Genomic DNA, 23,383 nt, shown 5'->3' with positions numbered 1-23,383 from the left:
AATGGTGGGTAGGCCTAGAAAACTGCAGGGCGTCCGTATGTGAACTCAGGCGTGGTGAAGCGTGCAAGGGTTGGGAGGCTGACATCACATGACTTCAACGCCCTCTCTGTTCTCTGACATTTCTGAGCTGGCCAAAAGTCCGTATAGACTGACTTTTATTTGCGAACGGGGAGGATTCGTGTTAATCTCTTTTCAATTTGTGATCCATGTCAGCCCAATTCCCATGTGAAACGGAGACAGCATTGGTCTGCAAGTAACTGCTTATAGTGAGAGTATGATCCCCTGCCCTTCTCCCCTCATGGGATGCAGAGACAGCATTGGTCTGCAGGTAACTGCTTATAATGAGCATACGATTCCCTGCCCTTCTCCACTCATGGGATACAGAGACAGCCTTGGTCTGCAGGTAACTGGTTATAGTGAGAGTACAATCCCCTTCTCTTCTCCCCTCACAGGATGCAGAGTCAGCATTGGTCTGCAAGTAACTGCTTATAGTGAGAGTACGATCCCCTGCCCTTCTCCCCTCATGGGATGCAGAGACAGCATTGGTCTGCAGGTACAGTAACTGCTTATAATGAGCATACGATTCCCTGCCCTTCTCCACTCACAAGATGCAGAGAATGCATTGGTCTGCAGGTAACTGCATATAGTGAGAGTACGATTCCCTGCCCTTCTCCCCTCACGGGATGCAGAGAATGCATTGGTCTGCAGGTAACTGCTTATAATGAGCATACGATTCCCTGCCCTTCTCCCCTCACGTGATACAGAGACAGCATTGGTCTGCAGGTAACTGCTTATAGTGAGAGTACGATTTCCTGCCCTTCTCCCCTCGCGGGGTGCAGAGACAGCATTGGTCTGCAGGTAATTGCATATAGGGTGAGTATGATTCTCTGCCCTTCTTCCCTCACAGGATGCAGAGTCAGCATTGGTCTGCAAGTAACTGCATATAGTGAGAGTACGATTTCCTGCCCTTCTCCTGTCACAGGATGCAGAGAAAGCATTGATCTGCAAGTAACTGATTATAGCAGTGCTGTAAGTATAATGCCCTTCTCCTCTCACAGGATGCAGAGAAAGCATTGGTCTGCAAGTAACTGCTTATAGGCCCTTATTCTGATCGGTGCGGATATTCCCGCATGCGGACGGACCGCCGATGTTGATCGTCTGCGCATGTGCAGAGGTCACTCTGCGCATGTGCAGGCGATTTCGCCGCACGGATTCTTTATACGCCGCACAGGGGGCGTAGAGGGGCGTGAGGGGCTACTTAGCCTCATTACCCTATGCATACGCCCCCCGTTTCATGGGCGTTCCCATGCAAACGCGGGGCGTATGCATGGTAATGAGGCCGTGACGCGTGGGTAAGGGGCGGGCATCTGACATCGCCGGATGTCAGCTGCCCGCCCCCATACATGATTTCACACGGACAAGTGTCCGTGTGGTCTTGTGTTGCGGGACCTGGTGGAGCGTGCGGCCCTGCATTCGATGTTCGGCGACCATCGAATGCAGGGGCAGCTCCCAAGACGGAGGAGGCGTATCCCCGTCCAATTTCATGCGGATCGCCACATATCCGCGTACGGACGGCAGGTGGCGATCCGTATGGAAGGCGGGGATTCGCCTGCACGGTTGCGGCCGCATATTCTGATCGGGCCGCACCGATCAGAATAAGGGCCATAGTGAGGGTATGATTCCCTGCCCTTCTCCCCTCACAGGATGCAGAGACAGCATTGATATTTATGTAACTGCTTATAATGAGAGTACGATTCCCTGCCCTTCTCCCCTCACAGGATGCAGAGTCGGCATTGGTCGAGGTAACTGCTTATAGTGAGAGTAGGATTCCCTGCTTTTCTCCCCTCACAGAATGCGGAGTCAGCATTGGTCTGCAGGTAACTGCTTATAGTGAGAGTACAATCCCCTTCTCTTCTCCCCTCACAGGATGCAGAGTCAGCATTGGTCTGCAGGTAACTGCTTATAGTGAGAGTATGATTCCCTGCCCTTCTACTCTCACGGGATGCAGAGACAGCATTGGTCTGCAGGTAAATGCTTATAGTGAGAGCAGGATTCCCTGCCCCCCTCCCCTCACGGGATGCAGATATAGCATTGGTCTCCAGGTAACTGCTTATAGTGAGAGTACAATTCCCTGCTATTCTCCTGTCACAGGATGCAGAGACAGCATTGGTCTGCAGGTAACTGCTTATAGTGAGAGTAGGATTCCCTGCCCTTCTCCACTCATGGGATACAGAGACAGCCTTGGTCTGCAGGTAACTGCTTATAGTGAGAGTGCGATTCCCTGCCCTTCTCCCCTCACAGGATGCAGAGTCAGCATTGGTCTGCAGGTAACTGCTTATAGTGAGAGTACGATTCCCTGCTATTCTCCTGTCACAGGATGCAGAGACAGCATTGGTCTGCAGGTAACTGCTTATAGTGAGAGTACGATTCCCTGCCCTTCTCCACTCATGGGATACAGAGACAGCCTTGGTCTGCAGGTTACTGCTTATAGTGAGAGTGCAATTCCCTACCCTTCTCCCCTCACAGGATGCAGAGTCAGCATTGGTCTGCAGGTAACTGCTTATAGTGAGAGTACGATTTCCTGCTATTCTCCTGTCACAGGATGCAGAGAAAGCATTGGTCTGCAGGTAACTGCTTATAGTGAGAGTACGATTCCCTACCCTTCTCCCCTCACGGGATACAGACACAGCATTGGTCTGCAGGTGTGAGAGTACGATTCCCTGCCCTTCTCCCCTCAGGGGATGCAGAGACGGGATGCAGTTTAAATCCCGGCGGTCGGGATCCCGACGCTGGAATCCCGACCGCCGAAATCCCGACACTTTCTCCCTCCGAGGGTGTCCACGACACCCCTGGAGGGAGAATAAATTAGCGTGCCGAGCGTAGCGAGGCACCGGGCCCGCTGCGTGGCGAGCCACGTCCCCCCCCCCTTGTCGGGATTTTGGCGGTCGGGATTCCGGCATGGGGATTTTGAACGCCGGGATCCCGACCGCTGGGATTTTATACTGAATCCGCAGAGACAGCATTGGTCTGCAAGTAACTGCTTATAGCAGTGCTGAAAGTATAATGCCCTTCTCCCCTCATGTGTTGCTGTCACAGCATTGGCCTACAATAACTTATTATGATGAGCGTACTCGGAGATGCAGAGAAAGCAGTAACTGATTATAGGACCTTGTTCTGGTCCGTTCACACGGGACTGATGTTTTAAAAAAAAAATTCTGTGCATGCGCTGGGTGTGTGCGCCCACAGCGAACAAACTGCAGGGTGCACACACCCATCCTTGCGGGCGGCGTGGGGCTGTCCAATTAGCATATGGAAACGCCCAGCATTTCGTGGGTGTTCCCACGCTAATGCGGCCGTGACGGACATTTCATTTGCCCGTCCACTTCTTCCTGAACGTGCACGCATTAGGGATGGCCATCGACCATCGATGATTCGAAATCATCAATGGTTCATGGCCGATGTTGAATACTTTTGCCATCGATGGGGAGAACCAGATGGTTTCCCTTCATCGATGGAATAGCAAAACAATGTTTTGCTTTTTTTTTTCTTTCTTCAAAGTGCCAGGACACGGAGCATAGCTCCGACACCCGGGAAGCCACGCACCCCGTGTTTGATTGGCCCACAGGCCAATCAATCAAACACAATGGATGACCATCGATATGTAAAAATATCGATGGTCATCCATTGCATAGTTAAGCACTATCGATGGCAATGGCAACGATGGCCATCCCTAGCACACATATGTAAGGTTGCTCAGAGCAACCTTACATATGTGGCGTTATGTAGTGCAAGAAGCGCTAGCGCTGACGGTGGAGGTCAGTCAGCGGTGGCGGTAGAAGTGTTTAAAACACTGGGCAGCCCTCTGATTGGCTGAGATAGCTCAGTGTTTTAAACAATTCTGCCGCCAACGCTGACTGACCCCAGCTGTTAACGCTTCTTGCACTACATAACGCCACCCTCTACCCGCCCTCTTCCAGCACCTGATGGGCCATCTCAAGATGGCATGCGACATCGGGTGCTGCAAAGGGGGCACTTTAGCACCACAAGATGCAATCGGGTTCGCTGCGATGGCGCATCGAATCCGATCGCACAAGTGTATTACTTTTTGTATTTCTACGACCAAGACAAGCTCACACTTTAATTGACTCTTAACACACAGAAGTCTCCCTGATCGGCGCAGGCTCCTGTCAAACTCGCACCCTGTAATCAAATGTGCATTACAAGTTATCCTGCAGTAACAATAGGATAAAACTCACAGAGTATCACATTGTGGGCAGATGTATTAAGCCTTAACGAGATAAATGCCCGTGTGATAAGGAGAGATAAATGTTCAGCCAATCAGCTGCTAACTGCCATGTTACAGGCTGTGTTTGAAAAAAGTCAGTAAGGAGCTGATTGGCTGGACGTTTATCTCTCCTTATCACCCTTGCATTTATCTCTTGTTAATCTGCCCCATTGTGAGCTCCCCTTGCATCACACTTGCACTGACTCTATTGGTGCGTACACACGGGGGCAATTTTGTATAATATCGCGGGAAATATGGTCGCTAAGCGACCATATTGGCCACGATGGGAGTGTGCACCGGCGATATATCGCTGGGTGCGCGCTCCCGTTTTTACCCCTGTAGTGATCGCTGGGACCAGCTGATTACCACTGCGGCTCCCCCCGGCAGTTTCATTTTCATCAGCGACCATCTCTGGTCGCTGATGAAAAGAAGAACCTGAGCAGCAGCTAGGTTGTCTGGAAAATGTGGACTGTTGGTAGCTCTCGAGGACTGGAGTTGGCTACCACTGCTCTAGGTCGACATTGTCAGAAGGTGGACACAAGCTTATGGTTGACATCGTTATGGTCGACACCACTTTTTCACTTTTTTTGGTGTCTATGTCGACAAGGACACCATATAAGTGTACCGCATCCACATCTGCATAGGCACTAATACGCCTGTACAGACCCCCGCAGCGAGTCCTTTCGGTGAAATTTGCATTCGCCGGAGTGCTTGTTGCCTGATTGACAGACAGGGGGCGTTCCGGGTTGGAGACCCGGTGTTTCAGGCGTGAAACGCAGGATGAGTCCCCGGAAATGCAGGCATGCCCCTGTCTGCTGGGCGGAGCGGATGATGTCACATGACGACAGCGCCCGCCTCCAATTCGGAGAAGACCGTGCAGCAGAAAAGTCCTGGGCTACCCATCGGCTGCGGACAGAGAAGTCATTCGATGGTGAGCAACCGATAAATGATTTCTCCTCTGCGCGGGCGCATGTGAGCGAATGTGTAAGCAGCGTAGCGAGGGTATTTGGGGGGAGGGGTGCTGCACAGCCTAGCGAGGTCTGAATAAGGCCCCTTATGTGTACCCAGTGCGGACCCGGCGGGATGCTGTCATCAGCAAGCACGTACACACTTGCGGATTCCGGGCGTGACGAGCATTGCTATTGCTATCCTGCATCTACAGATGCCAAAGTAACGTGCTGACGGGTGCCGGAGCGACAGTTGGGATTCTGACGGTCAGTACTCCGACATCGGAATCCCGACTGTATAAATGCCGATAGACGGGATCCCAACTGACAGACACTATTCTCCCTGGTAGAAGGACAATAGACCGCGTGGGGCTTAATTGTGCTCACCCCCCCCCCCCCTCCCTGTCATACCGGCGGTCATGATTCTGATGTCGATATACTGACCGTCAGACTCGCATACTACCACACCCTGCTGCGAGAGCGTGCATCGGTAACGATATAGTGCAGTGGTAGCCAACCCTAGTCCTCGAGAGCTACCAACAGTTCACATTTTCCAGACAACCTAGCTGCTGCACAGCTGCACTCATTAATCACTGACACATTTTCAAAGATACACAGATGGAGCTAATTAGCTCACTTGTGATTCTGTGAGGAGACCTGCAAAACATGCACTGTTGGTAGCTCTCGAGGACTATGGTTGGCTACCCCAGATATAGTGCATACACACTAGACAATGCATATACATATCGTTAACAATGGTCGTTATTGGGAATATTGTGTAATATATCATCTACTGTGTAGCCATCCTTTAGCATGGGAGTGACGGAGATCTGTGTGGGAACTAGTGAGATGGGGGCGTGTGCGTGTGTCTGTGTGGTGTAGGGATGTCCATCGTTGCCATTGCCATCAATGGTTGCCATCGATGGCAATTCTGCAACTGGCCATCGATAGTGCTAAACTATGCAATGGATGACATCGATATTTTTACATATCGATGGTCATCCATTGTGTTTGATTGATTGGCCTTCGGTCCAATCAAAACACGAGGGGTGGGACTTCGCGGGTGTCGGGGGGCGGAGCTATCATCCGTGTCCCGGCACTTTGAAAAAAAAAAAAGCAAAACATCGTTTTGCTGTTCCATCGATGGAGGGAAAGCATCTGGTTCTCCCCCATCGATGGCAAAAGTATTTGACATCAGCCATTTCGAATCATCGATGGTCGATGGCCATCCCTAGTATGGTGGGGGGAGAGAGAGAGAGAGAGAGAGGGAGAGGAGAAAGTTGTAACAAAGTAATGTAAGAGAAATCTAATCTGTATCAAGGAGTGTGTGTGAGAGTGAGTGACTGTGGGCCTTATTCTAGTTCACTCTTTCTGACAAAATCCTTCTTAGATGGATAAAACCATGTGCACTGCAGGGGGGCAGATGTTACTTGTGCAGAGAGAATTAGATTTGGTGGGGTTTTACTTCAAAGTGAGCTCTATATTGCAGTGTAAAAATAAAGCAGCCAGTATTTACCCTGCACAGAAACAAAATAACTCACCCAAATCTAATTCTCTCTGCACATTTTACGTCTGCCCCCCTGCAGTGCACATGGTTTTGTCCCTCTAAGAAGGATTTTGTCAGAAAGAGTGAACTAGAATAAGGGCCCTTGTGAGGGAGAGAGAGAGTAGCTGTGACGTCTATATGAGACAGCAGCTGTGTGGGCAGGTGACCTCCCACAAGATGGCGGCAGCAGGCAGGGACAGGAGTTAGTGTGTGCCTAATGCCTATGCTGCATGTAGCCAGCTGTCTGCTCAGGCAGGTAAGGGCCCGGGGGACAGGACAGCAGCAAGGGGGGAGGGGGGTGTATGAGGCTGCAGGGACAGGATCAGTGCAGCACCCACCCCAGCAGACATGGCTGCCATGTACACACAGCACTGGGAGCTCCTGCAGATCCCTGTAACTTCCTGCTGTGCACTGTGCAGGAGCTAGGGGTGGGAGGCTATACAGTATATACTCTCCAGCCTCTGTGGCTCCACAGGTCATTGTGGGACTTGTAGTTCCACAGACTTAAAGGACTAATAGGTGTTGTCAGACAGGCTGTGCAGCATCCTCTGTGTTTATTGACTTTAATTGTTTTACTTTAGTGTACTGTAATTAAGAGGGTGCTCCCCTGGACCCCGTCCCCCCAAACACCGTGCCCTCCACCCCCAAAGCTGTAGCCAGATGATCCTTCGCAAAATGTACCCATGCTGCTTGACTAGATAGCAATACGTGTATATGGCTGTGTACTGACTCCACTAGAGGCCACTTGACGCACAAAATTACTCCTTTGTGTGCTACAAGATGACATAACCGAAAGCAAGAGCACTTGTTGCAGGGACACTGGTCTATTTTAAACTTACTGGATATGGACAGAGGTAATTATGAGGACAGAGGGGGAAATTTACTAAGATGTGTGTTCTACTTCACATATGATGTTGCTATAGGCAACCAATCAGAATCTACTTATTTATTTAGCACCCTCTAGAAGATAGTAGACAGGATCTGATTGGTTGCCTATAGCAACATCACGTGTGAAGTAGAATACACATTTTAGTCAATTTCCCCCAGAGATTGGAGGTAGGAGCAGATAGGGACTGGGCTGGGGGTGTGGTGGAGAGTTTGTGGGCTAAAAACTGTCACAGCTCAAAGTGAAAGTACGTTGCAGAAGTCGTCATATGCAGGCTTGAATTAAGACAGCCCCAGAACATGTTTAATGCATAAGTGTCCCAGGTAGTATAGGAACCCTACTCAGTCATGCTGGTCACGGGCATAAGTCACACGTTCTATGTTGATCTGTAAGTGGTGTCAGTGCAGGTGCCCAGATTACTGTTCTCATGGGACAGCTTATAGAGGGTGTGCTGACCCAGCTGCGGGCCAATGAGGGATGGGCCTATTTCCAGGCGTGGCATCGCAGTGGGGTGGTGCAAGTCTGCCCTGGCGCTGCGGACTGTCATTATAGCAAAGTGCGCGGAGGGAACGTCACTTTTGGGTGTATGAAATGTGTGAGTTATGCAGATTGGTTCCTGCTCACTGTGGGGTGTTTTCCCGTTTTAGCCTGAATGCGCTGACAGCGATACATTGCGGTAAGAGGTGGAGCGTTCCTTGGGCGTTGCCATATGTCACCTATGAAGGACAAGAATCCAATGACTGACACCATCCTGAATCTCACCCTGGAGATTATCTACTTGCTGACCGGAGAGGTGAATCGCCAGCCTCCCCTCCCAGCCTCCTCCCCCATCCTATCTATTATCTTCTAGAAGATGCTAAATAAATAAGAAGTAGACTCTGGTTGGTTGCTATGGGAAACACCCCATCTTCAATAGAACTCCCGTCTTAGTAAAGAAACCCCTTGTTTGGACAAATAACACCAGGTGCCGAGAACGGGAAGCGATTGAAAGGTCTACAGCAGGCATGTCCAAACTATGACCCTCCAGCTGTTGTTAAACTACAAGTCCCAGAATGCCTTGGCACAGTTTTGCTATTAGAGAATGTTAAAACTATGGCAAGGCATGCTGGGATGTGTAGTTTCACAACAGCTGGAGGGCCACAGTTTGGACATGCCTGGTCTACAGTGTCTAGACAGAGTCAATAGGTCGGCCATGACAATGGTCGACACGTGAAAAGGTCAACATGAGTTTTTCACAACTTTTTTGGGACTTCTTCGTACTTTATCATTCACACGAATCACAATTGGGAACGGTAAAGTGCGCCCAACAAAGCGCTACACTAATTGGGGTTGCATGTTGACATTGACACAAAAACCATGAAAAATGTATGTCGATCTATTGCTTGTGTCGACCTTTGGACAGTGGCAACCTATTTGACCTTTTCCATGGCTACCTAGACATAGCAATGTGGTTGCCAGGAGAGGTTCCACGGGTGGGGCTGCAGCAAAGCTCAAAATTCAAATAGGGGAGCCACACCCACTGCCACCAACTGCCATTCCCATCTGACTCACTGGCAGTTGGTGTTTTCCCACTATTTGAATCTTGAACTGTGCTGCAGCCCCTCCTCTGGATCCGCCACTGGTGGTTGCCATTGAAATTGACCTGTGGTCCAATCAGAACTTGGAGATGGGGATTTGTGGGTGTTGTGGGGCGGAATTTGTGGCAAAAGTATTTTAGATCGGCCATAAACCATCAATGATTTTTGGTTAACGGCCATCCCTTCGTTACATTGTAATTTTATTCTGAATATATGGTAGTGGGGGAATGTCCATATGACTGCCACACATACTGGCCGTATTTCGGGAGAGTGACCTAAATAGCCCACACCAATAACTACCATAACTGTGACCCATCATAGATCCTACACGTAACTCTGAGGTAATTGTGCTCTTATAGGACTATATTGTTGTGAAGAAGCTGAGGGAACATGAGCCGACATGTGTGGTGGACAGAACCTGCAGGTCCCGGACCCCCGTAGTGGGGCCTCCACCTCGCTTGCTGATACATGAGAGAAACAACGGGCGGAGGATTCTGCAGATCACCAATAAGATCATCCAGCTGCTGACCGGAGAGATGACTGCTGGGAAGGGGGCAGTACCGCCAGAGGTCTGTGTCTCTGGGTGATGAATGTATTACTGGGTGGGCCAGATCCCTATATGGTGTGATGATGTCACTCTCTCTTTCTCCACCAAGGAGTGTGAGTACATGGAAGACCAGGATGTGATGGCGGACTGCAGTCCTCCCAAGGACTCTGAGGGTAAGTAATGTGGTGACGACAAGCCCGCGTCTGTTCTGCTACTCTACAGTACAACAGAATGGATATAGGAACACTTCCTTATTATAGGGCTCATGGTGTTTCATCTGACAAAATTCCGCCTTCAGGTGACTTTTGCTTGTTGGCATGTCCTCATGCAACTTTTTACTGGCGATATTACTTTGTTAGAATGACCCTTGTAATTTTAGGTTTAATTTATATAATCTGGCATATGGGGGGGGGGGGCACAGCACGCTGCAGTTGGCAGCCAGTAAGTGAAAGTTGCCTGAAGGTGGAAAAGCCATTTACTGTGTGTTGTGGGGATGTGTAATTGTGTTAGTTGTCTTCCCGTGTTACTTTTTGTGGCAGACCATTACAGTGAACTGGCCAAAGCACACACAACATGGAGCAAAATCTTAGGGGTACATTTCTAAACCTTCTAAAAATGAAAAAAGGGAGGTTTTGGGGATCTATGTACTAAGATTTCGAGAGAGATAAATTACCAGCCAATCGGCTTTTAACTACCGTGTTTAAAAAAAAAAAATTACAATAGCTGATTGGTTGGTACTGGGACAGATTGAACAATGAGGATTATTCTTGTCATCATTTGTCACGCATGTTAATTGGTGCTCCAGCCAATCAGCTCCTGAGTGTCATGTGTTTGATTGGTTGGGTAACTAACGAGTGATAACAAGAATATCACTCATTGTTAAATCTGCCCATTTATCTCTGTACATTTTCTCTCTCTCCAAGATTTAGTACATAGACCCCGTTGTTAGTTGGCCTTTGGGGCTTATTCTAGTACATAGTACAGTTTGTCTTTTGTTCATCCCAACACAAAACAAGGCGGATAATCCGGATCTCTGGAATGATTCTGCATGTTTTGCATTACACTGACCAGGCTGTGATGGAGAAGTATCAGAAAGAAATCGCTGTGATTCAGAGGAAGGTTCTCCATGTTGCCAGGCCGAGGAGAAAGGTTCAGGTTCTCATACCGCTCCCTGTTCTCTGCCGGGGACTATAGAGGAAGAGAGCGGGATTGTCACCCAGGACGGTCAGGTAGGGGAACCTGGTCTGGTGCCTCCTAGCTCTGCTTCCTCGCATGTCTCACATGGCAGGATGTTCTCACGCGTGTTCTTGTATGACAGGAGGAGTCAGACGGGATATCCCGCCAGCAGCCCGAGGAAGAGGTCGTACCTGCTGAGATAAGCCCAGGTGAGAGAGGAGCAGGTGCTCGGGGGTGGATTCTGAGGCTGGAGTAAAGCATGTGACAACAACCTGCCCCCCCCCCAGGATTGGCCAGCTCACACAAAGATACGCCCAACACCACCTGGCGATACACAAAGATGCTCAAATCTGCTTCTGAGCATGCGCTGTGGACTTTGCTGTATATATGGGCCAGAGGAACAGCCTGTATCAGTGCTGTATAATGGTGAGAAAGGGCAGGGGAAGTATATGGTCACTGACCAGACTGCGTCATTATACGCAAGCGCGAGTGTGCTCCTATAGGCCCATTTAAATTGCTCCGGCCATCCAGTGGCTGCATGTGCGGAGAATGGTTGGGCTCACTATAATACAGTTGAGGGCTTATGTTGATGCTCCTATTTCTGTGTCCATTCCCCGCAGGTGGGTGCAGCGCTAGAAATCCTGCAGACCCCTGTGAGACCCCTCTGTACTCTCCGGGCTGTACATAGAATAGCTATACTTACTGTAATGTAATGCTCTGTACCCATTCCCCGCAGGTGGGCGCAGCGCTAGAAATCCTGCAGACCCCTGTGAGACCCCTCTGTACTCTCCGGGCTGTATATAGAATAACTATACCTACTGTAATGTAATGCTCTGTACCCATTCCCCGCAGGTGGGCGCAGCGCTAGAAATCCCGCAGACCCCTGTGAGACCCCTCTGTACTCTCCGGGCTGTACATAGAATAACTATACCTACTGTAATGTAATGCTCTGTACCCATTCCCCGCAGGTGGGCGTAGCGCTAGAAATCCCGCAGACCCCTGTGAGACCCCTCTGTACTCTCCGGGCTGTATACATAATAACTATACCTACTGTAATGTAATGCTCTGTACCCATTCCCCGCAGGTGGGCGCAGCACTAGAAATCCCGCAGACCCCTGTGAGACCCCTCTGTACTCTCCGGGCTGTATATAGAATAACTATACCTACTGTAATGTAATGCTCTGTACCCATTCCCCGCAGGTGGGCGCAGCGCTAGAAATCCCGCAGACCCCTGTGAGACCCCTCTGTACTCTCCGGGCTGTATATAGAATAACTTTACCTACTGTAATGTAATGCTCTGTACCCATTCCCCGCAGGTGGGCGCAGCGCTAGAAATCCCGCAGACCCCTGTGAGACCCCTCTGTACTCTCCGGGCTGTATATAGAATAACTATACCTACTGTAATGTAATGCTCTGTACCCATTCCCCGCAGGTGGGCGCAGCGCTAGTAATCCCGCAGACCCCTGTGAGACCCCTCTGTACTCTCCGGGCTGTATATAGAATAACTATACCTACTGTAATGTAATGCTCTGTACCCATTCCACACAGGTGGGTGCAGCGCTAGAAATCCCGCAGACCCCTGTGAGACCCCTCTGTACTCTCCGGGCTGTATATAGAATAACTATACCTACTGTAATGTAATGCTCTGTACCCATTCCCCGCAGGTGGGCGCAGCGCTAGAAATCCTGCAGACCCCTGTGAGACCCCTCTGTACTCTCCGGGCTGTATATAGAATAACTATACCTACTGTAATGTAATGCTCTGTACCCATTCCCCGCAGGTGGGCGCAGTGCTAGAAATCCCGCAGACCCCTGTGAGACCCCTCTGTACTCTCCGGGCTGTATATAGAATAACTATACCTACTGTAATGTAATGCTCTGTACCCATTCCCCGCAGGTGGACGCAGCGCTAGAAATCCCGCAGACCCCTGTGAGACCCCTCTGTACTCTCCGTGCTGTATATAGAATAACTATACCTACTGTAATGTAATGTAATGCTCTGTACCCATTCCCTGCAGGTGGGCGCAGTGCTAGAAATCCCGCAGACCCCTGTGAGACCCTCTGTACTCTCCGGGCTGTATATAGAATAACTATACCTACTGTAATGTAATGCTCTGTACCCATTCCCCGCAGGTTGGCGCAGCGCTAGAAATCCCACAGACCCCTGTGAGACCCCTCTGTACTCTCCGGGCTGTATATAGAATAACTATACCTACTGTAATGTAATACTCTGTACCCATTCCCCGCAGGTGGGCGCAGCGCTAGAAATCCCGCAGACCCCTGTGAGACCCCTCTGTACTCTCCGGGCTGTATAGAGGAAGAGAACAGGACAGTGACACAGGAATATCAGGTAGAGGAACCTGCTCTGACCTCTCCTCCTTGTACATCCGCTTCTCACAGTGCAGGATATTGTGTTATTCCCATGTCCCCGCCCTGTGTGTGAGTCCTATAGAGATGTCCTGTGTGGGTGAGACGTGTATATGACGCATGTTCTTCTATAACAGGAGGGAAACAGGATATCCCCCGAGCAGTGTAAGGATGAGGCCGTCGCTGCTGAGATCAGCTCAGGTGAGAGAGTCTTTGGTTTGTAACTCTTCCCAATTCAGTGCAAGGAGGCCGCAGATTTTATTTGATAACCCGATGGAAATGGCGCATGGGTACCGTAAGAGGTCGTACTTAGGGTTGGCGTTGCCGATGTGTCTGTGAATCACTTTGACTTAAATCCGTATTTGTCTCCCACCCCTGTCTGCAACGTGTCCTTGTTAGTGACTATTAAATTCTCTTGAAAGGTTCAAGTATTAATTATAGAATGTAGATAAAGTCCTTTCTGGTGCAGGTTCCCCCAGCTGAAGCACCGATGATATTTTTTTCTGATTTGAAATCCAAATCTTGGGGCCCATTTATCAATAAGTGATTACTCATTGTGAGTGATAAAACGTATTGCCTATGATAAATAGTTCTCCGGCCAATCAGCTCTCAATTGCCTTTTTTTTTGCAAACCCATGACAGGCGCTGATTGGCTGGATCACCATTTATCAAACACAAATTTTATTATTCACAATACATTTTATCACTTGTTGATAAATAATTGTGCGATTTTTTTTTTTTTTTTTTTTTTACCTCAAGATTTTGGATTTCAATAAAAAAAAAAGAAAATATACCATACTCTTTAATTTGTGGAACCTGCACATGAAAGGACTTGATTACATTGGACCCTGTCTGACCAATTTTGAGAACCCATGGTGTAGTTTATGTAGAGGTCACATCCCTGACTCTGATCCCTAACACTTTCCCTCCCCTCAGCTCCGTTGTCCAGAAGGGAAGGACACCATCCACAACATGACGACGTGTTTCGGGCTTCAGAGAGGGACCCGTCTAACGACGTCACCCAGAACTACCTATCTGCCAAACTCGCCAGCGAAACCTCCTCCCTCACCTGGACGAGATCCGTGATGATCGAGAATAAGGACCCATCCTCTCGCCGGGAACTAAAGCTGGCCGAGTCGGTGACTGAACACCTGAAGGCCAAGTATTCCTACAACCCTCCGAACAAACGCAGGAAAGGAAATCCAGTCCCGCTCAGAAAAGAAGTGCGCAGTATTTTCACTAGGTGGGAGGACAACCTTGATAACGAGTTGGATTTCATCTCTAATCTGGAACCCAGTGAGCACACTGCGTACCAATGCCCCCACTGCCAGGACTGCTTCATAAACGCCTCAGATTTCCTCACGCACCAGGCCCTTCACAAAGCCGAGTCATGGCTACCTCTGTTTTACACGTCGCCGCCTCCCCCGGCCGCAGACTCTGGCGCTAAGCAGAAACAGTTTGCATGTTTTGAATGCGGAAAGTGTTTTATGTACAATTCTGCTCTCGTCCGGCACCAGAGAATTAACACCGGGGAGAGGCCCTTTGTCTGTTCGGAGTGCGGAAAGTGCTTCTCCCAGAACACTCACCTCGCCAAACATCGCAAGAACCATAAGTCAGACGCCTGAGTTACTGCATATATCTAGGTGTCTTGGAAGCCATTTTGGATTGGCCAATGACTATGTTGCGCTTGGATTGCAGAGCCAGTTTGTATACAGAAAACCTCAATGTAAATAATTTTGTTTTTGTTATATTGTGTACTTTGATCCCAATATGAAAATCTAATATTGAGCACAATAATCTGCCCTCATGCGGCCTAGGGTTATAAGAGGGCTTAAAATATAGGTTTTGTGTAGATTTTTTTTTTCACAAAGCTTTATTTATATTCACCTTTCTGAACAGTTTATTTTTATGTATGTCATTTACAACCTAATTACAGATGGCTGGAGAAACGTTAACCGTTTATTTCTTGTTTTTTTTTTTTTTTTTTTTTCAGCGTTTGAAATTTCCACCGTAGTATTCAATCTAGCAATCCCCATCTTTTTAAAACATGCGCAGTTTCTTTTCCCTGCCTGGGGTGCTACTCTCTGCTGTGGTGATTCTAGCACAGTGTGATCTGTATTTCAGCACTGATATGCAGACTAGAATTGTGCTTTAAGGGTATTGACAAACCTCACCCCCAATAGACAGGCGTGTAACTGCAGCAGGTCAGTGGAAGGTCCAGTCACCACCCAATCGGTTAAATGTCTCCTTATATTATGTTGTATATTTCATAACCGTTCCCTGATGGAATTGCTTATTCCCTGTGACTGTAACGTCTCCTGCTCAGTGCTATAAGTTGAGATTGATCTGTGGCTGACACTGGGGCTGTATTATACACAGATAGGTGTATAATAGAGGTGTAGATGAACTGGCTACTTGTGTACACCTTGCTAACACTGATTGGTCCTTTCTTCATTGTACGGGGACAGAATGTTACGCTGACCCTGTTCATGAAATTCTACTTGTATTGTGCAAGTTATACATGTATCAAATGCAGAAGAGGGGGGAGGGTTCCAGTTGCCTTGAAACCCACATTCTCCTCAGCATGGCAGCCGGTGGTCACTAACGGTATTATAAAGGGAAGAATGGAGCTGCTTTATATGCTCAGAGGCAGCAGACTTTCCTACCATGTCTGTTGTGTGTCTGTGATGGCTTACTGTGATTATAGGCCTGGCTATGTCTTACATACACTGCACTTTGGGCCTTATTCAAATTCACAGTCTTGTGAGTCCCCCAGAGGCCGTGCGAACTAACCAGAATAAGGTCCTTCGTCTGGGACAGACTAGATCTTATTACATGCTAATGATGTGTCCTTCATGGGCTGGAGTCAGTTGCTCTAACATCCAACGTGTGGTCACTCCCTCTCTGTTCTTTTCTGAGCACATTCTGGCCTGTGTCTCAGCACTGAGATACAGACCAGATTGTACTGAGAAGTTCTGCAGTGAGAGAGCGACGCCCCAGACAGGAACAGCACGGGTTTGGAGGGTGCGGGGCGCTAGACTGAACATTAGAGGACACACAGTTGCTCCTGGCCCAACCATGCTGCTATAGAAATCTTGTATTGCACACAGGAAACAGACTGGATGCTTCATGTTGGCCTACTCCAAATGCACATTTTGAATTTTCCCTCTTGCAGCACAACCTGGTTTTGAAGGAGATTCGCATGGCATTTTGTCCATAGTGACCCTGCATCCCACACAGAACCCCACTGCGAATCAGGGGCGACTGACGCTGACCTATCAGGGGTCTTGTACTGTATTAGCTCTGATAGACAATTACAAGTGTCACGGCTGCATCTGTGACTTGCTGTGTGACCTGTGACCGAAGAGGATGTGTATTGGTGACGAGTATGACGGAGAAAGCTAGGGTGAGCATGGCAGACCCATTATGTGAGTGCTAGCTCCTCTGACTGGTGAAGTATTGGTGAATGTGATAAAGATCTCTCACTAGGGCCAGATGTATCCAGCTTCGAAAAGTGGAGAGTGATAAACAACCAGCTGCTAACTGTCATTTTCCAAACCCATTCTGTGATGTGACAGTTATGAGCTGATTGGCTTGATACATCTGGCCTTTACTCTATTAGACAGACCGATTTGAGAGCCTGTCATTATTTCCCTATACCCTCTCACACCACTGACCCACCAATATATCAGCATAATACCCCTTTTACACCGGGTTTTTGATCCCTGCTTCAAGCCGGATGCGACCCGGCATTTGCTCCCTTTTACACCGCCCGCAGCCCCCCGCCGCCGCTTGGAGATGACATCATCTCCAAGCGCCGATCGCCGCCGGGACCCATACCGCTGCGCTGGGGGCAAGCCCAGCACTAAGGTAATCTGCTGGGCTTGCCCCATCCCATGTGCACCCCCCAGCCGTCGTCTGGGAGGTGAATGGATGCCGAACACAGGCATCCATTCACCTCCGCCGGCGCTGCTGCTGTCTGCAGAGTATAGCAGACAGCAGCGCAGCCTGTGTGTGCCCCTGCCCCCCCTCCCCCTGGCCAACCTGCGGACGCTGCGGTCCGCAGGTTGCACGTCGACCATTGATGTAAATGGGAGCCCGGCGTACCCATTTACACTGCCCTCTACCCAGGTTCTAGCCGTGTTCTACCCAGTTCAGGACCTGGGTAGAAGTCCAGTGTAAAGGGACACGGCGTGTCCTATTTACACCGTCTCTGACCAGCCGAAGAGCTGGGGTTTTGCGGTGATGTAAAAGGGGTTTTAGTTAGAACAGACAGCCTGTCACTGCAATTAAATGGAATTAATTATCTGCCGCCCCCCCCCCCCCCCCCCCCCACACACACACCCCCTTCCCAAATACATACATCTATATTTATTATATAGGTTGATTGTGTATTATATGGGGTAAGTAAAGTGTTAGTTGGCGGCTGGCCAATGCCCCCAAACAATTTCCTATCGCCATGTAACTGTTGATAAGCAATCTTGGGCTTCTAGTAAACAATAAGCAAAATACACTTGCCCATCTATTCTGTGCCACCCATGCCCACATACATTTGCCCACCTCGTGGAGGGTGCAGCCAGAAGCCGGCAATTATGGCACACGTTTCAAAATTGCAGCATACACCAGATTCAAACCCAATGCCTTCCATATTGCAGTCAAACACCTTACTCATGGAGCTTTGGCAACTCTGGCACAATTTGAGGAAAAAAGTTGGACTGTAGGTTTCCAAAAGAGGATTTTCCAGGGCCATGGGACGTAAGAGTATCAGAACCGGGACAGTCCTCCTTGGTCAACGGTACAGCTGATCACCCTAGGCCTGGGCAACCTCACTTGTCCTGTTTAGGTTTGATACATCTCCCTATAATGCGCTGCAACAGCGTGCCAGACTCCCTAGTAGTGAGGGAAAATGCTGTGATGTGACTGATACTTTATATTTGGTAGAATTGATAACACTACAGCAGCCTCTCTGCCATCAGTAGTACACTGGCTCAGGAGTTGATAGATGTCTCTGTAGCGTGCATACAACAGTATCCCCCAGCAGGTGGCGCTATATACAGTGTACGAAACTCTCTAGCAGCAGTGACAGGCGTATCATGTCCGCCATTTTGTTGAAGACCCGTGATTTGGCAGGGAACAACTCATCGCGTTACTATGGAGGTGACGTAAGGGACACTAGAGGCAGACGCATTATAATCAATCCGGCGTTCCGACGCAAGGTTTTGTCCCCGGGAAGATGGCTGCTGCCTAAGAAATCCATCAGAAGAAACCGCTGAGACTGAAGACCGTTTCGCCTCTAGTGGCGGCAGCGGTGTGATGATGTGACCGGCATGGTGGGGTCAGTGTGACCTGTGTGCTGCAGAGCTGTGCTGCTGCCTGGCCAGGTGAGCTGAGGGGAGGCTGGGGAACAGGTGCTGCCCTGGGTGCAGGTGGGAAGAAGGGCTGAGCTGAGCACACCACACACTGCCATATATTCTCATGTGTCTCCCTCCTCACCTTATTCAAATCTCTATCTATATTAATATATATTCATATTATTGTCAAGGAGCAGTAATGATGTTCTGAAGCTAACCTGGGGGGTTAGCTTCAGAACATGTGTACACACCAGACTCAGCTAAGGAACGTTCACTAAGCCAAGTCCTTAATCAAGATGTGTTAGGGTTATACTGTGACAGACGCCTTCATGAAAATTGCATTGCCTGCGCAGTCTAAATAGCGATGTTACGGGGCTGCACACCGATATAATTCAGCTGTGTACACGCTGGGCGATTCTGGCTAACCTTCTAGGCGATTTGACTATCTAGTCAAAATTGCCTGGCTGATTTGAACCTTGTGTACACCCCTTTAGGCTCCCCTTGGAAGCTGTGCCCCACTTATGTGGGGTACACAACAGGACGATATGGCCCAAAACGAGCCAATTTAGATACACTCTTGACTCATTGTATAAATCGGCCATGTTTTGGGCGATTTCGCTGCCCTTTCCCCGATCCGATGCGTGGCCCCGGGGTTAGCGGGGAGGTAGGATCTCAGAAACGACCATTGTAGTGGGTGCTGGTCGCGATCGGATCGGATGTTTTGCTGGTACCTGGCATGGAGCGAATATTATGCACATTGTCTGTTTTTAAACCTAAAACCAACATTACAGATGCAGGAAATCAGTGTCACCCTCGGCTTTTGTATTGCAGCGATAAGATGACGGCTCCGTCCGCGGAGGAGAGAAAGGCATGCTGGGATGCGCGTGACAAGTACTGGAAGTGTCTGGAAGATAATAAGGAGGATGCGACCAAGTGCCAGCAGCTCAGACAGTGCTTTGAGAGCCGCTGCCCGCGACAATGGGTAATAGTGCAATATAATAGTTCAGTGCTATGCTGTCTCAGCACATGGGGTATCTGCGCGGGGATAAAACCGTAAAACAAAGATTCAGACCTGTGGCTGTAACTTAGAGGGGTAGTGACGGTTTGTGATTACTCAGTCATTGCTCTAGCTCCCTTGCATGTGCATCATTTGGGTAATGGTGACATTATAGCATCTGTAGATTATTATAAAGTCCCCTAGAGCCATCAGTCTGCAGAGGCCCCCATACACTATGCGATTTATGCCCGATTCCACCCGTTTCCGAATACCGTGCACATCGGACCGGAGGTCGGACATGCAGAACATAAGATAAAAAGGAATCTAACTCATCAGTGGCAAATTGTGGGTGCTTTTTCACTCCCACGATGTATCGTGTCCGATTCAGTTTGATTTGCCAGAACTGTGCACATGTAGAACAGTGGGCCAGATGTATCAAGCCTTAAAAAGAGATAAACACGAGGGTGATAAAGAGTAATCATGACGTCCAGCCAATCAACTCCTAACTGCCATGCTATAGGCTGTGTTTAAAAAGTGACAGTTATGAGTCGAATGTCTGTTCCTTTATCCCTCTTTATCACCCTCGGGTATTTAAGGCTTAATAGATCTGCCCCATTGGTTGGTATTAAATCCATGTTCTCAGTCCTGTGAGGCAGTTCTGCTAACCACTGCACCACCATTCTGTCCATCTGTAAAGTCCTAATCTCTGTTACAGAAATTGGCGAGCATGTACATAATCCCATCTCTCTGTGACTTGATGTTGGGACGATGCCGTTAGAGCGGATGATATTAATAACCTGTAAGCACCAGGACATCTGCATGTAAAGCGGAATGTAATGGTTACCGGGGACTCCTCCATTGTTATAAATCCGTGTGCCCGATATAATGGTGGATCTAGACCGCGCTGTAGGACAGGTATAATGATTCCATTTCCTTTCCCCACAGACCAAGCACTTCGACAAAAGGAGAGATTACCTCAAATACAAAGCACAGCTGGAATCGGGCGGCTTTGAACCTGCAGAAACCGCTGATAAAACATAGCATTGAAAGACCCGGTGTACGCGCCATGTTTACGGCCGGACAGTGCGATAGTGTAGTCGCCTAGATGGAAGCAGTGGATTGGTTCCGCCAGGTCTCATCGCTGATACAGAGACTATTATAAGAATTTATTTTGGAAAAATGTCATATTCTTATGCAAATGATCAGCTGGGGACTCGCGTAGCTTCTGCCTGGTGGCTGCTGGTTTTGTACATATGGGGCCCACCAATAAAATGAAAGGGATTGATACTTTTCTATTTTTGAGTCTTCCCTAAGTGCGGTTCCAACAGTTTAATCAGAGATAATCATTGGCCTTCTATTGGTCATAGCATGGTGCGATAGATGGTTGCTGTAACGATAATGGGAGTGGGGGTGGCTGGGTTAGGGATTTCATCGACCATCGATGATTCAAAATCATCAATGGTTTATGGCTGATGTAGAATAGTTTTGCCATCGATGGGGGAGAACCAGAAGGTTTCCCTCCATCGATGTCAAGCATAAATGAATAGTTTTATTTATTTTTTCCCCAAGGGGCCGGGATACGGAGCATAGCTACACCCCTGACACACGTGAAGCCCCACGTTTACCATGTTTTGATTGGCTCACCGGCCAATCGGTCAAAGAAAATGGATGACCATCGATAGTTAAAAACATAGATGGTCGTCCATTGCATAGTATGCCACTATCGATGGCCAGTCGCACAATTGCCATTGATGGCAACCATTGATGTCAATGGCAGCGATGGCCATCCCTAGGCTGGGTAAGAGAAGATGCGTAGAGCGCTGGAGGTATGACAAGAAGAAATAATGGAAATGAATGAGGGAAAAGTCTGATGAGGATTTATTAAGGTTGGTGAAGTGATAAAGTAGCCGGTAATAAAACATCAGCCAGTCTGTTTCCAACTGTCATTTTTTAATCAGCCTGTAACTTGACAGTTAGGAGCGCATTGGCTGGTGCGCTCCTTATAATGGGCTGCTTAATACATCTGCCCCACAGTTCTTCCACATCGCTCCTACGGACCCTTGGGTCTGGTTATGTACTGCGGCTCATTCTGTAACAGGCTCTCTAGCTGTACAGAGCAGTTGTCAGTACCGACGGAATAAGAGCGGGCACCCTGTGTAATACCGTGCAGAAAACGTGGTACAGATACAGAACTGCAGCACATTGTGCTAAGGATGGCCATTGAAGATTCTGCATAGATGGTTACCATTGATGATTTGTCCAGCATTTCTCCTGTAAGACAAGTGACCGCCGTGGTTACATCAGGAAAGGGAGTACTGTGACAGGGGCGGGACTAAAAAACATTTCAACATATCAGCCATTGATGCAGAGAATTATCTGTCCTCTGCCATAGCATAGATGGTTTATGTAGGGTTTTGCTCCTGAAAATTGGGTCCCCCTCCCTGGCCCCCTTCATTGCCAACAGTCTCCCGCACTCCCCCCTCTGTGGGCTGTCCCTGGGGATCATATGATGCACAGCGCCCCACCACTGTGCAATGCTTGTATTACTGGCATTGCATGGGGGGTGGCCATGACACAATTGTACTGAACACGTCCCCAAACAGTGGTCTTCCCCATAAGCTCAGCCCCCACTTTGCCTCATTTATGACGCCCCCTGGCAGCTCCACCCCCCACTGCTCAGAGTTGGCTAAAAGTAGGCAAGCCTGGGTATTTGGCCAACTGTGTGCTGTAGTGTGACCAATAGTAGCTGAACTACAAGGGCAGGGTCACATAAGCTCAAACAAAGGTTCAGCACCAGTAATAGTGGTGTCCCCTATATTCTCTGTCAAGAGTTAGGCTCAAGTGTGACACTAACGCGAGTATATATTGCCTGATGCGTTACCGGGTTACAGCTAAGTAGCTGCATACGAGTCTGGTTCCCGTGTTAGGCCCAAATTCTACTGGTGTCTCTATGAGGCAATATGGAGGGAGATTATCAAAGCTTGGAGGGAGATGAACTATCAGCCAATCAGCTCCTGGCATGTTAAAAGCTGCATTCGAATAATGACATTGGTTGGTTCGCACTTGATCCCCATGCTTTTGATGAATCTCCCTATATATATATTTATATATATATACACATACACCAAGGTGGTCTACAGATACTATAAAGATATCAGGCTGCGTCTGATGCATTTCTGAGCCCTAGGCACTCTCTTCAGGAGCATTTTCTGCAACCATAACATAATCCAGGCATTCCCAACCACGGTCCTCAAGGCACTCCAACAGTGCAGGTTCTAGTGATATCTAGGCTTCAGCACAGATGGTTTAATCAGAATCACTCCAGTACTAATTAAGTCACCTGTGCTGAAGCCTGGCCATCACTAAAACCTGCACTGTTGGTGTGCCTTGAGGACCGTGGTTAGGAAAGCCTGACATAATCCTTTCATAGGTGACGTTCATACGGTATAATTGTTTCATTGCCAGGTGGCTGTCAAATGTTCTCTTGGTCACCTAGTCGACATGATCCCCTTCCACATTTCTAAAGCACACGATCTGCATTAACCCATGGGTATTCTACACCAGTGGTTCTTAACCTCGGTCCCTAAGGACCCCCAACAGTGCACGTTTTCCAGGTCTCCACACAGAATCACAGGTGAACTAATTAGCTCCACCTGTGATCTTTTAAAATGTGTCAGTGAATAATGAATGCACCTGTGCAGCTGC

At 48.8% G+C, this 23,383-nt stretch overlaps 2 protein-coding genes across 2 annotated transcripts; both read left to right on the top strand.

Moving 5' to 3' along the window:
• Positions 1–6,884: 6,884 nt before the first annotated feature.
• On the top strand, positions 6,885–15,285 carry LOC146058220 (uncharacterized). Its single transcript, XM_083170363.1, has 9 exons — positions 6,885–7,034; positions 8,312–8,457; positions 9,601–9,810; positions 9,898–9,961; positions 10,860–11,017; positions 11,107–11,173; positions 13,213–13,313; positions 13,468–13,531; positions 14,267–15,285. Exons 2-9 carry the CDS (start codon positions 8,374–8,376, stop codon positions 14,953–14,955), a joined length of 1,437 nt encoding a protein of 478 aa, XP_083026489.1. The 5' UTR covers positions 6,885–7,034; positions 8,312–8,373; the 3' UTR covers positions 14,956–15,285.
• Positions 15,286–18,536: 3,251 nt separating this feature from the next.
• COA6 (cytochrome c oxidase assembly factor 6) lies at positions 18,537–20,970 on the top strand. The gene is made up of 3 exons (XM_083171353.1): positions 18,537–18,711; positions 19,513–19,663; positions 20,624–20,970. The coding sequence occupies exons 2-3, from the start codon at positions 19,520–19,522 to the stop codon at positions 20,717–20,719; spliced, it is 240 nt and encodes a 79-aa protein (XP_083027479.1). The 5' UTR covers positions 18,537–18,711; positions 19,513–19,519; the 3' UTR covers positions 20,720–20,970.
• The last annotated feature ends 2,413 nt before the right edge of the window (positions 20,971–23,383 follow it).

This window comes from Crinia signifera, chromosome 2, assembly GCF_055691185.1.
Source record: "Crinia signifera chromosome 2, ASM5569118v1, whole genome shotgun sequence".
NCBI classification, from domain to species: Eukaryota; Metazoa; Chordata; class Amphibia; order Anura; family Myobatrachidae; genus Crinia; species Crinia signifera.
This window is presented reverse-complemented; position numbering and strand designations above follow the sequence as displayed.